The sequence below is a fragment of the Solanum verrucosum genome, unplaced genomic scaffold (assembly GCF_900185275.1).
Source record: "Solanum verrucosum unplaced genomic scaffold, falcon-dt-bn FXZP01000064.1, whole genome shotgun sequence".
Classification (NCBI taxonomy): Eukaryota; Viridiplantae; Streptophyta; class Magnoliopsida; order Solanales; family Solanaceae; genus Solanum; species Solanum verrucosum.
In genome coordinates this window covers 2,827,419-2,841,840 of record NW_026020144.1, presented here as the reverse complement: position 1 = coordinate 2,841,840, position 14,422 = coordinate 2,827,419, and the positions used below count along the sequence as shown (strand labels likewise).

The following is a 14,422-nucleotide window of genomic DNA, read 5'->3' as shown; positions in this document are numbered from 1 at the left end:
AACTATAGCACCATATGTTTCTAGCTATATTTGTTGAGAATATCATTAACTAATAAAAGTGTGCTCTCTCTAACAACTTAAACTTTTAGATGAGATTGTCACATATTTTAATATGGTATCAGAGCAGATAGAGGTTCTGAGATTGAATCTCACCGTCATCCAAATTAAAAAGAATTGCTACGTAATCTTTTAGATGAGAGTGTCATACACTTCTACAATAGCTTCATAATAAGAAATATAAAAAGAGCTTGTAAATATAGCACTCAACTCACTAGATTTCCATAAATTACCCGCAACACGTCTTTTTTTTTACACATAATCTACGTACTAAAATACGATTACAAATTCCCCATTTATACAATTGATATCCCAATACTATTATAAAGTAAATTCATACATTATAACATTACTTTCCATTTCTTAATTATTTCTACTCTTTAAACTTAAAATTGTTGATAAAAGTAGTAATAATACTAATTAATAAGCTCCAAAGTCTCTTAATTGGAATTGGGCTGGCTTCCTTGGTACATTTTCCGAGTGCCTTAGTCCCAATGTGAGTGATACATCCCTAGCTTGCTGAGATCCAAATGCGGCCGTATTAGCCGCATTTGAATTAGCCACCAAATCAACCGCGTCCACCGCAGTGAAGTAATGATGATTAGAGGTGGACGCGGTTGTGGTGTCGTCTGATTGGAGCATTACTAGTTGGTTTCCCAAGGCGTACTGCCTATAATTGATGATGTTTTTTGAAGGGTCTCTTTCATTAGCATTAAATTCGGATCTTACTGATGATAATGGCATTGTTATTGCTTTTGTTGTTGCTGATGACGTGGCCATGTTGGTAGTCTTGTCGTGCATTGGGATTTGTGCTTGTTTTTCTGGTTGCTGTTGCTCTTGATCTGTTTCTTCTTCTTTGGTTTCTTGTTGATACATCTCTTCCACCATAGGTTTCCACAATCGAACCCTAGCATTTATGAACCAATTTGATACCTGCAAAACGTACCAGTAAAAATGAATATCTATTTTGAGTATAATAAAGAGAGAATATTACATTTCGCTTTACGAGAATCAGTTTGACTAGTTTACAGAGTTAGATTGAATCAAATTAGTTCAATATTTCAGATTTCGAAGGTAGATGCATGTTTGAAGAAAACTATATAAAAAATAGAGAGAAATATTGAAAACACCCTTAAACTCGGCGCAAATTATTAGTTTAATATCCAAACTATTGACAGCCTTAAAAACACCACTATACTTGATTAACTGAACTTAAATACACACGCTCTTAAATTCTCCCCAAGTTTAGGGTGTTTTTAATACTTATCTTGATTTTTTATAAAGAGTCTCATGCTCCTACAAGAGTTTGAGACCACTTGTTATGTCATATAGCAAATTGGTGTGTATCTATGTTTAATTAGTTACATAAAAGGGTGTTTTTAAGATTGTCAATAATTCGAAGACGAATTTAACAATCTACATCAAGTTCAGAAATATCTTCAAAATTTCTCTCTAAAAGATACTGCTGCAAACATATTCAAAATATTGATCTAAGTTCAGAAAATTTGGCCAGAATGATATATTATCTATGTTATTTTACATTTTAAAATATTTTTACCCTTTTAACTTTAATACCTCTTAACTAAAAAATGAAAAAAAGATCAGTTTATTTTAAAATAAAAAAAAATATGATAGTTTTTTTAATTTTCTGACCAAATTTTGGCCAAATTTTCTGGCCATTTAGCACTTCTCTAATTTAACTGTCTAAAAATGAAATAAAACAAATAAAAGTGAATGAACATGGAGTATTAAATTACATTAATATGTACCCTTGAGTAGGGGTAATAAAGTGGATGGAGTCATAAATGTTAGCTACTGCACTCAATTTGTTGAAGGTATCATTGATTACAAGAGACCAAATCAATGCAAATAATGACACAACATTTAAAATCAACAGTCAGAATGTCCTATACTAAATTGGTGGGTACTGTCAACCGTGTAAAATCAGACAAAAAATTTGTATCTATCCCTACAAGATACAAATATATGCAGTAAATCTGAGGAAATGTTGGATGTATTTGTCAATTAGCTGTCTTTTACCTTTCCATTTTCAAACAGGATCAATTAGTTGAAGTAATCCTCTTTTGATAAGCTAAATTTTGAGGTTAAGTTAGGTTCTAGATTTATTTCTTTAAATGGTATTAGCAAGATTCTTTCTAATCTTCATTTTCGATGTTACACTCTCATAGTTAATTGCTCACATATCAGATAATCAGTCTTGAACGTGAGGGATATGTGTGTTTGAGAAGAGTCTTATATCGATCTTTTAAGGGATGACTCTTTAATACGACTTGGACGATCCTCACCTGTTGAGATAACTTTTAGGATTGAGTTATGCCTAAGATCGATTTCATAACATGGTATTAGTCTTGGAGCAGGACTGATTTCCATTCTTATTTCACGATGTTGGGCTCTCATATTAAAATTGTCAACGCTCCAAATATCCAGCCTATTGGGCATGAGAGTGTGTGAGAATCTCACATATCGATTGTATATGAGATGTATCGCGTGGTCTCTTTATACGGTCTTGACAATTCTCCCTCATGAGCTAATATTAGGTAGAGTTAGACTCGAGGTCTATTTAACACTAAAATATCGTTCGTTCTTCACAAGTTTTTATTCATAATCTGAGCAACATATCCTAATGAAAATATTACATAATACCAACACATTCATAGAGCTATAACACTAATAGTTCTAATGAAATATGAATCTATATACGCCATCCAATTATATACTATAAGTTCATATGGTGAAGGAAACTATGGTCCTAATGATTTAGATACACCGATTATATTATCAACTATCTAGATAAGTTCTTGAAATGTAGGATAATATTTTCACGATCCCTCAATATTAAAAAGTTTAGACCGAATACAAGAATAATAAGCATTTGAGTCCCTAAAGCAAAATTAAAATGTCCTAGATGTCAAGGGATCAATAAAAGTGTCATTAACAAATTAAGGGATTCTTAGTGGATCAGATGAACATATCTCCATTAGGAATCAGACCAAAAAAAGGGAGCTTAAAGCATTCGTGGTTAATCTATATAACTTAGGTTATTTTTTTGAGATCTTATAAGGCTACACACTATAAAGGAGGAGTCTTCCTAAGTTTGGCATTAGATTTAGGCCTCATTTGATTTGATTCCATTAGTGGTAAGACATTTGAATTTTATCATACATTTAAATATTAAGATATTTATATAGATTTAAAGTCTAAATTTGAATACATATTCAAATATTAAGATATTATTTTAAGATCTAGTCTAATATTAAATATCAAGGAAATATTTTTTGAAAATTATATGGTGATTGATCATGATGATGATGGATAGTAGTGATTCTTGTGGACGTCAATTAGGGATGGTGTTGGCTAACAAGGCGTAGGTAATAGTTATTGGTGATGGTGATTGGCAGTATTAGAGGTTAATGGTGGTGGAGGTTGATAGTTATGATGGATGTTGAGTCAAACCGAATTATCTGGAATTTAAAGTTTTGATAATTGAAAAATATTATACCAGATTCAAATTCTTGACATGTTTTAGATAAGAATTTAATAGTTATTTTGATCGATAAACAACTTAAAAATCTCTTGGAGAAATTGATTATTCTTATAACTAGATTGCAGAAGTATTACACAATCAATAAAAGAATCAGATCCTTAAAAGACTGTTGATCATAAGTGAATCCTATTATAAGGTTGATTTCTTGAAGAATTTGATTTTTGGAGAAAATGTGTTGCATCACGAATTCATGGTCAATAAGAAAATATTGATGTACTTGCATAAAAGGAAAGAGTTTGAAAAAATAAGAGAAATCATATGGAGGTTAGAGGAAATAAGGAGATAAAATTAGATCTCTTAACCAAATTTCAATAGGGTCCGGAGGAACTGGTTCTTCATACATTAGGTGACAACATAGAATAACAATGGATAATAGTGATAACTTATGGTGATTATGAATAATTTGGTTATAAGCGATAACAACAATTTATGATGGTGATTTGATTGTTGTTTCAGTACTAGTGGTGGAAGGTGATGTTGTATTTGTTGACTAGTGGTAGTGATTATTGATTGTAGTAATTGACAATGATAATGGTTATGACTAAGAGTGGTGATACATAGTTTAAAATGATGGATAATAATGATTGTAGTCACCAATAGATAAAATTGATAAACTAACATTTTTGTAGAAATCTTTTAAATAAACACCAACAATGGACAATATATGTTGGTGTCCATTGATGATGGTATCTTTGCTAATAGTGGTGTCGTAGGTAGTAGTTGACATCAGTGGTTGATGGTGGTGATAACCGCTAGTTATAGTGAATGGTAGTGATATATAGTTAATGTGGTGAGGAATGATGAAGGTAGTTAATTGTATATAGTAGAGACTGATGGTGATATTGTCGATAGTGATTAGTGGTTGTTGTAGTCGGTTGTGATGATTGTAAATGATTATTAGTAATGGTAACAATTGATTGTAGTTACTGACAATAATTATGGTTGAGATCTTAATTATAATGATTATCATTTTCATTAAGTGCAAATAAATAAGTCCAAAAACTTCATTTATTTAATTACACTAACTAATAAAGATATAAATCTTAATAAATTAGATTTTTCAGTAATTAAGTGATTGTTTTTTATGTTTGAATTTTAATTATCTAGATCTCCAGTACCAAGAATTTGTTATTTTCTTTTACAATCACTTAATGTATGTGAATAGATCCAACAGATTAATTCCTAATAATATTATTAAGATGTTATTCATTCAAAAATTTACAAAAACAAGGCATTTCACTGTCATTCCATCTATTTTAATGTAGTATGTTGATGCCAATGCACACCACTATTAACTATCACCATCCACAATTCACAACCACCATTCTTAACCATAATCATCACCTTTGATCACCTCATCATTTATAACTATCACTAACACTCACTTACAAACATTAATACCAAACACAATTATCATAACTATCATTAATCACCACAGTCAACTACGTACCACTGTCATATATTGTCAATTATCATTATTGATGCTATTACAATAATCCATCACAATTATTAGTTGTCATCATTAACTAATGCCAACAATCACAATTGTTAACCATTTGTTATCAATTATTATCACTAGCTACATACTACCCGCAATTATCATGATTAACTATTACTATTAGTAATCAACATTCACAATCACTGCCATATTATTTAAATTTGAATGCCGTAATCTTAAAAAGACACACAAGGCCTAAGTATATATCTTTAGACTAAAAACAATATTTTAATTTGGTAGATGTTTGAAATACTTAGGTGATAGTTCAAGTTTGAAAATTATAAGCTAGTCATTGTGTTATAGAGAATATATATTCACTTTTTTAATGTCATTTTGCCTTAACTTCAAATTAAAGCTTTGAAGTTTTATTTGAGAGGTTTTAATAGCACATTAAGAAGTTGACAACACAATTATTGAACCAAAACATTTGAGAAATTGTATTTATATCTTTGATAAACATATATATTATAAAAATAAAATAAAAAATATTTCATATCAAATTGAAAAAAGAATTCCTATCTATAGAGATACAATTAATTAACTTTTATAGGTATGTCAGTTGTTATTCCACATTCCACAAGATGACACATGCAAATAGTATTAGCACTAATTATATAAACTAAACAATCTTTAATATTTAAGATTAATCTGGTGGGATTAAAATAAAAAAAATTCCACAAGCTCACTTTATGTGTTCACACTCGACCACAATTTAGTAATAATTTATAAACATATTTTTCCTACTCTAAATATTTTATTTTATAAACTAATATTTATTGTCAAATCAAACATGCACATCCTAACTACCTATTCAATAATAAATCTTCTACGTGTTTTAAGGGTTTCATGTAATTTATAATATCAATTATTTACTCCTATATATGTTGTTGGTAAGGAAGTTAGTTAAAGATCCATATTAGTTTTATACACACATGACACATCATATGTAAGCAGAAGAATTAAAAAAAAATAACAGAGAATATCTTATTATTCAAACAAATTCATAAATAGTGCTGTTTAATATTATTCCCTCCATATTAATTTGTGTCTTTGTTTGATTCGGGCACATAATTTTAAAAAGTACAATTTTTTTGAATTTTAAGATCTTATAAAGATGCGTATATAAAATGTTTTTGGAATCTTATGCTATTAAATATGTCTGGTAGAATATTGGGGTAAAGAGTTATAATAAATTAATATAAAAAGTGATTGTTTTCTAAATATACTAAAAAAAAAAAGACACATAAATTGAAAAAGAGGAAATATGTCATGTTTAAGGCCACGAGGTTTAAACGTTCTAAGATTCAAATGTCACAACATATACAAGACCACAAGTTTTAAAAGTCTTCATTTCTTTCTTAGATTCACTATCAAATCAAACTATCACATAAATTAAACTAAAAAAATTACTCCCTCTGTCCCTAATTACTTATCCACTTTTGAATTGACACATCTATTAAGAAAACAATGATTGACATTGCTGAGAATCGCCAAAGCCACTCGGCGACTCGCCGAGTGGCACTTCAGCTCGCCTAAAGTTCCAGATTGCCAACCTGGGGAGAAGCCAATTTGGCGATGGATTTGGACATTCAACGGACCGCCAACTGGATCAACGACACATTCTGAATCACCTAAAGTCATAGAACCTTGAGGATTAAAAGACAAGGAAGACCGGCGATGAGATGAAGCGATTGGTGCGTCGCTGACCTGGTCGGCGACGCTCAACTTACCTCGCCTAATGGTCTTTTCAGCTGAAATTTGGGAAACTATAAATTAATTTTTTTACAGAGTTCACAAGGGACATGGTTTTTACTATTGAAGTCCAGTTTTTGGAGAGTTTTCTTAGTATTTTCCATTGGAAAACAACTTTGAAGGATTTTTCAAGAAAATTCAAAGTGGGTATTTGATTTGTAACACTTTGGATCATTTTAAAGACTTGGATTGCAATATCCAGACCATGGAAAATGTTTTTGGTATTAATTTCTATCTTTTTATGATGCTTGGCTAAACCCTAATTCTTGCGGTGTGATCATCATGTGATTATTTGCTTAATTAGCTTATGTGTATTGTTGTTTAATGATTTAAATGTTGTTTTAATGTGGGTTTGATCAATAGCTGAGTAGTAATTTATGAATTGTAGTTGCAAATACAGTTTTAGCTTAGTGTTTTGGGCTTGCTCGAGAGAGAGGTTCTAAAACCAAGGTTATCGATTGATGATCGTAGTGTGTGGGTCATTATGGATTCAGCTCGAGAGAGTGAATCTTGACTCATTCCTACCTATCTAGCTTAAGAGAGTAGATAAATTAAGGTTTTGAGTTGTTTTGTAGTGTTAAGCTTGTCGAGGTTCGAGAGAACTCGCCTGAACTGTAATTGTTGTTCGTGAGAAAACTATTGCACCTATAGTCTAGCCTACCCACAGTGATTCAACACTTTATTAATAAACTTCAATTACCCATATATTGAAATTAGCTTATAATCGGTCACATCCTGAGAATTCCTTCCTACTTGTCTAATCCCCTGTTTTAGTGATTATTGTAGTTGTTAATTGATATCTTAAAACCCTCATCTGACATTCGTTGTCAAACCTTTGACTTATTTTGTTTGATTTCGACAATGTCTACTTCTATAACCGATTAGAATCGCATCTTTACTTCCTAATAGAATTCGATACGGTACCGCTCCTTGTGGGTTCGACCCCAACCTTTCGTTGGGTTATATACTAGATTACGATCGCCCACACCTAGTATTAGATGAGGTGTGGTTGAGCGTTAATCAACCATAAGTTTTAAAAGTCTTCATTTCTTTCTTAGATTCAGTATCAAATCAAACTGTCACATAAATTAAACTAAAAAAAATACTCCCTCTATCCCTAATTACTTGTCCACTTTTGAATTGACACATCTATTAAGAAAACAATGATTGACTTAGTGACTTTACTATTTTACCCCTATATATTAATTATGAAGTAGATGAATTAAAAACTTAAAAGTTTCAAGAAGTTCTATATTTTTCAAAGTAATTAATTGAGGGTATAATAGGTAAGAAAAATTGTCCTTTCTTGATTTGTCAAAATGGACAAATAATTAGGGACAACTAAAAAAGGAAAAGTGGACAAATAATTAGGGACAGAGGGAGTAGGATACATGGTAACAATATAGAGAGATCTTTTACTCTATCATTGTAATTCAGATTGTGATAATCGGTAAAAAAAAAAAGATTGTGATAATCAATACATAGGTAGATTCATAATTTATATTTTAATTAGTTCAGAATGTCTATGAATTCACTAACCATTTGAATTATTGGGTTCGAAATCTTATACTATTCAAATGTGTTGTAACGTTAGAGAGTCTATCGGAAATAACTTATTTATCCCCGAGGATAGAAAGAGATCTACTTATACTTTACTTTTTTTCATACCTCACCTATATATGACTACACTAAATATGTTACTATTATTATTGTTATTTAACAAACTTCTTGATATATTATTATATAGAGGTAAAATTACTGAATTCAACCGAACACAAACATAGTTTATACTGTATAATTCACCTGGGCCTAGTTGATTAACTATTCATCATTTTTGCCTGGACTTTAAAAGAGCAATATGTCATGTACACATATGTTCAGAGAAAAAAGAATGCAGACAAGTAATTCAAATTAGAAAAGATGAGTTATCGTTTTCAAGAGATATGACAGCATCTGATATTATTATTATTATAGAGTGTAAAAAAGATTGTAATGAGTACCTGATTTTTAGATAAACCAGTCTGCCTGGACAACAAATGTTTGTCTGCTTCACTTGGATACCTGTTATAAAACAAAATACTTATAAATGACATCACTTTTCTCTTTTTTCATAATCACACAACAATACTAAATACAACTCATGCATGCCAATAAACATATATATATATATATCTCCTGCTATTCCTGCACCAATCTATATATAAGATTCTATTCTAATCTAATGCATGATCTCTTTCACGAAAAGTAGGGATAAAGTTTGCGTAAACTTTTTTATTATTGTTATTGTTGTTGTTGTACATCAATAATTCCTTAAACATGTGGAGTAAATTTTATTTAGACGCTTGAATTATAACTTATTTTTATTGGATAAAAAATAAAATATTTCTGTTAGACCCTACACCTGCTACACACACCGTACCATATGTCAATCCAGATGATAACAAAATATTTCTTCCTCATGAAGAAGGGGTAGAGTTTTGTTCTTGATAATCACTTAGTATAATGGTGTGAAAAAATAATAAAAATTTATTTATATACAAGTGTTTAACACAAAATGAGATTTTGAGTATGCATAAATTTTAGGCATGATGATGCAAAGTCAGTCCTTTCCCAATCCCAAGAAGGAAATGTGAAATCTCCCTTTCTTTCTTGGTCAAATTAAAAGATGCACATTAATTCAGGGGTCTGTGACTTTCTGACTTACCTCTAAAAATCGAATTTGTAGGAAAGAAATGGGAATATCAAATATGCACATAAAAGGCCTAGATATGTGTCAAGTATATAATAAAATTAATACTACAATATATAAAAAATCATTTCATTTATCAGTGTTTTTAGATTCTTATTCCAAGTTAGACTCTCTTATTTCATAGATTATTACTAATTTTATATAATCATAATCATATATAGTTCTTTTAATGGTCGGATTTAGAACTTTGCTTATAGAATCTAAAAAAATTGTAATTTTGATTCAAACTTTGTATATATGTTTTAGAATCTACTTTAGTTTATCAAAAACGCAATAAGCTACTTAATTTAAAAATTCAAATTTTATAAATACAAAATCTACTTCAATCTCTAGTTATTTTCAAATAATTAAATTGAAGTTTATTTATGCATCATCAATGTAAAAATAAAAAATAAAAAAATCAAACCACCAAGTTATCTTTACCTATTATAACAAATAACCTCTCTTGAATTTAATATTACAAATCTCACATTTTTAAGGAGACTCACTTATAGAGATACTTGACGGCGTAAAGAGTCCTTTATTCCGATTTAAACTCTAGGATTATAAGTTATTCAATTTTTGGTGAGAGGCATTAGCTAAAATCAACTTTGTAATGAGGAATCTTAATAATTCAGTTGGTTGGCGGCCCCAAGTCTTTAACCAAACGATGTCCCTTTAGAATGTTGAGAGTTACAAAAGTTTGAAATCAATTATGAAAATCGTTAGTAACCTTTATTCAGTGTGCATATGATATGTATCAGACTGTACTATCTGCGCCGCAGCCCGCAGGCACTAAAACAGAAATTAAACCAGAAAAAGAGATATATAGAGAGAGAAAGAGAGAGAGAGTGCGTACGGGTGAAGAAAATGCTCAAAAAGCCATGCCCTTAAAACGTTAACAGATCTCTCCGGCAATCCTCTTTGAGGCCTCCAAGCATCAGAATCCAACATTCCCATTTGATGTAATGCCTTTTGTTGCCTCAATTTCTGATCAAGCATTTTCAACCTCGGCGTTTCCCCTTTTGTTAACCCACTCGTTCCCGTCACATCTTTCTCCCCCAAATACTTACACGTCTGTTTCAATTGCCCAACAATTGCATCCTTTATGCACCGGAAATGCCTCGACATCGCTTTCTGAGCTAACGATGTGTATGGAGCAGCCGCACCGTAACCGATTACTGAATCGAATGAGTTCACCATCGCCTGCATTTGCTCGCAGTAACGCGTGTACCTTGCATCTACCTGGAACGGAAGTAAGAAGAAAAAAAAAATTATTATATCAAACACATGGTGTGCATGATGGAATATGCGTAGCACGAAGCATTTTTGTGCTGTGCTTTTCCAGCACAAATTAAAGAAATACCGTTCATCAGATTTGTTTTCTCTATAAAATTAATCACTCTGCCTGACATCTTCCTTAGTACCGTACTGCAATAGGAATTAATGAACGTGGGGGGCAATTTATCTTTGGGTCACTGAGTTGTTATAATTTATTTTTTTCCAACTAAACAAAGATTAAACGCGGCTTAGCATCAATAATTCATGATTTAAAAAAGACCTCGAATCATCGAATCGGGAAGAAAAGAGAAATGGTCCCCAACTGTACCAGATGATAAATCATTTGCTTCTTTGTGGAATGAATCTTTGTTGATTACTTATTTTAATTAGAGAGATTAATTTTCGTATTAGCTTCCTAAATGCTAAACTACAACCTATAATGGAGGCATGTCGTTTGTTGTTGGACATGTACTCTTCTTTAAAAAGTGAAGCACTAATTAAATCTTACTAATAATGAAAGGTATAAGGTAGTGTACCATATTAAATATTCTAATAATGTCATTATTAGTTGTTAATGACTATTGTAATTAGGTAATCAGCTTTTGATAATTATGGAAATGGACCTTTTAACAAGCTAAGTTTTGACGTTTTACTGATAATTATAGAGAAAGAGAGATTAAAGGAAGTTACTACGACATGCCTCATCGAGCATAGATAACAACTTGATTTTCCTCCTTTGATATTCAGATCTCTCAGCAGCTGACAACGGAGGATGATTATCTTTAGAGGGACCACGATGATCTTCACTCTCCGAGTTGGAATTAGGGTTTTGATCATCATCGAATTTCTTCACCCTTTGATTTTTGAAATTTCCCCTACCTACACAGCAAAATTCTTCAAGTAGCTCTTGTGTAGCTTTTACATATCGTGAATTTCTTAGAGCATTTGATATTCTTGGTGATGATGCTGCGTATCCAACATGAATTTGATGATGACCCGTACTAGTGTGAGGAGGAAGAGGAGGAGGAGGAGGAGTACGATGATCCATAATTACTCCTGAATGTAACAGTTGATGATGGTGGTGGTGGTGGTTGTTGTTGTTAGTAATCGGACCTAATAGTCCTTGATTATTATGCAAGTAAATTTCACCGTTTCCAATTCTCAAGTCTTCCAATTTTGCAGCAGCTTCGAAATTCCTAGAAAGTGATAAGGAAAGACCTTGACCATCCACAACTCTTCCAATTCTAGCAGAATTGTCCTCTCCACTACTACTACCTGTTGAAGAAATAACTAAAGTATTAATTCGAATCTTAGAGGCGTGTTGAAGATATAACTAATTAATTACCTGGAACCCATGTGAATTGAGACGGAGTTTCCACGGGTGCTGGATTAAGCAAGTGAAATCCTTGATGATGAAGAAGGTTGTTTGTGTCTACTGAATTGGGAAGTAACATGTGAAGTGAAGATGAAGAACGAGGCGGAGATGACGGTTTAATATGAGGATTCATTAAAGGAAGCTGCATGAAAATTGCCAAAAGTTTTCATTAGCAATAACTGAAAAGAAGAACAAAAAGCGATTCCATTTCACAATAGATGGAATCAGACTCGGAGTACATGACTCTTGAGGGTCGAGGTCCAGGTCAAGGTCAAGGTAGATTGATGATAATTCCTCAAAAAATGAATCTAATTGTACTTTAAACTCCGAGATTTGATGAGTACAAGCTGCATAAATACAAATTCATTAGCTAATTAATGATTAAACAGTTTAATTATTTACCTCAGCATCGTTTATTATCGATTGTGGAAGAAGTTGCTGCTGCTGCTGAAGATGCTGCTGCTCCTTTTGTGGCCACGATCGATAATTACTCGATTGGATCTGATCATCTAATATCTCCGTGGCGGTTTTCCGCCACGCAGATGGGTAGCTGATAATCTCCGTCAACATCCCACCATCGTCATAAACCGTTGCAGTAGGCGGCGGCTCAACAGCCACCGCTGTTACTTCAACTTGCTGCGGCTCAAAACCTTGTACTCTTAACATTTCCTCATGCTTCGTCGTCGTTGCAGATCTCTCATATACATTTGAGAAATTGTAAAATCCTTGGTGTTGATGAAAACTGTGTGACATGGAATTTTACTTTTCTTCTCCAACACACCACACTTTTTTTTTCCTTACTTAATTTTGCTTCTGAACAAGATGGAAATCTCTTTTCATAGGAACGAAGTGATAATATTAATAATCATTGGAAATGAAAATACTAATAAGAAAAAAAAAACTGAAAGAAGAAGAGAGAATGGGTCGCCTTCTCTCTTCTTCTTCACTATCAGCTCCCTTCGCTTTCAAAGAAACTTTATTTTTTATTTTTTTTATTTGATGTATCTAATAATAAATATAAATAATTACCAACTTATCATTTGTATATGTGCTTTTAAAGTAAAAAATGTAAAAGAAACAGGGCTAGTGAAAGTCACTGGTGATAAAAGTTGAAATTTTGTTATCCTATGAAAAGCACTACTTCCATAGTTCAAGGCTTTGTAAAATTTTAGTAATTTTTTTTTGAGAATATGTAACTTTCCTTTTTCTGTTTAGAAAAATGATTATGTTATTCTAATAATAATTTAATATAATTAATGGAAGTCTCCTTTGTAAGCACGCATCATACAAGGTAAGCACACACATTAGTTTAATTTTAATATGATTTTTAGTGATACAAACACCACTTTTGGTGACACAACATAAGCGTATCTTTGTTTGTTTATTGTTTCCCTTTTTTGAAAAATAAAAATAATTAAGATGTGGTTATTAGTGATGATATGAAATTAGAATAATCTATTGCTTTAAACTTCAATAAATATCTAGAAGTTAATTGGGCATTTGCATACATAGTTAGAAATTCAATTCTTCTGAATTTTCTAATTTCTAAATTTTTTATTTGTATGATCAAAAGTTTGGGTTAACATACCATATGCATATTAAGCTACTCTTTCTATTAGAGGTGAATCTAGGATGTTTCAAACTAAATCAAAAATTCATTTTTGTCAATGCAAATTGTGTATACATATCATTAACTTCAAATCCTGAATTTGTATCCACTTGTAACCCCATCATTAGTTTTCCAAGTAAGCAATGCTATTGCCATATTCAAGAACTCAAATACTCAATCATAGTGGCTATTGAAAGGCAACTTAAATTAAAGGTGTTCCAAAAACAAGAAGTGAACCATAAAAGGGTGTGCACACACTAATAGTTACTTTGTCCAAAGAGCGTAATACCAGTCAGGAGCGGAGCTAGAACCTCAAATACAGATTCAATCAAATTCAATATTTTTTATTCAAATGCTATATTTCCATTGAGAAACACATTAAATATGTATAACTATTAAGTTTAGTATCCGATTATCAACACTTGAAGTTATCGTTCTAATATATCTGATAACTCATAAAGTTAAAATACTGACTCCGTCTCGAGAGCAGTAGTAATAAGAGTAACTTTCATAAGAAAGGGACCACTCTTGTAGTGTCGGAGAATTCCATGAGGTGT

General features: G+C 31.6%; 1 protein-coding gene across 1 annotated transcript; it reads right to left on the bottom strand.

The window, feature by feature from the left end:
- Positions 1-326: 326 nt before the first annotated feature.
- Positions 327-13,157, bottom strand: LOC125827775 (BEL1-like homeodomain protein 4). Its single transcript, XM_049507105.1, has 6 exons — positions 12,659-13,157; positions 12,227-12,398; positions 11,578-12,156; positions 10,460-10,841; positions 8,873-8,933; positions 327-990 (listed from the first exon to the last, which is right to left on the bottom strand). The coding sequence occupies exons 1-6, from the start codon at positions 13,007-13,009 to the stop codon at positions 478-480; spliced, it is 2,058 nt and encodes a 685-aa protein (XP_049363062.1). The 5' UTR covers positions 13,010-13,157; the 3' UTR covers positions 327-477.
- Positions 13,158-14,422: the final 1,265 nt, after the last annotated feature.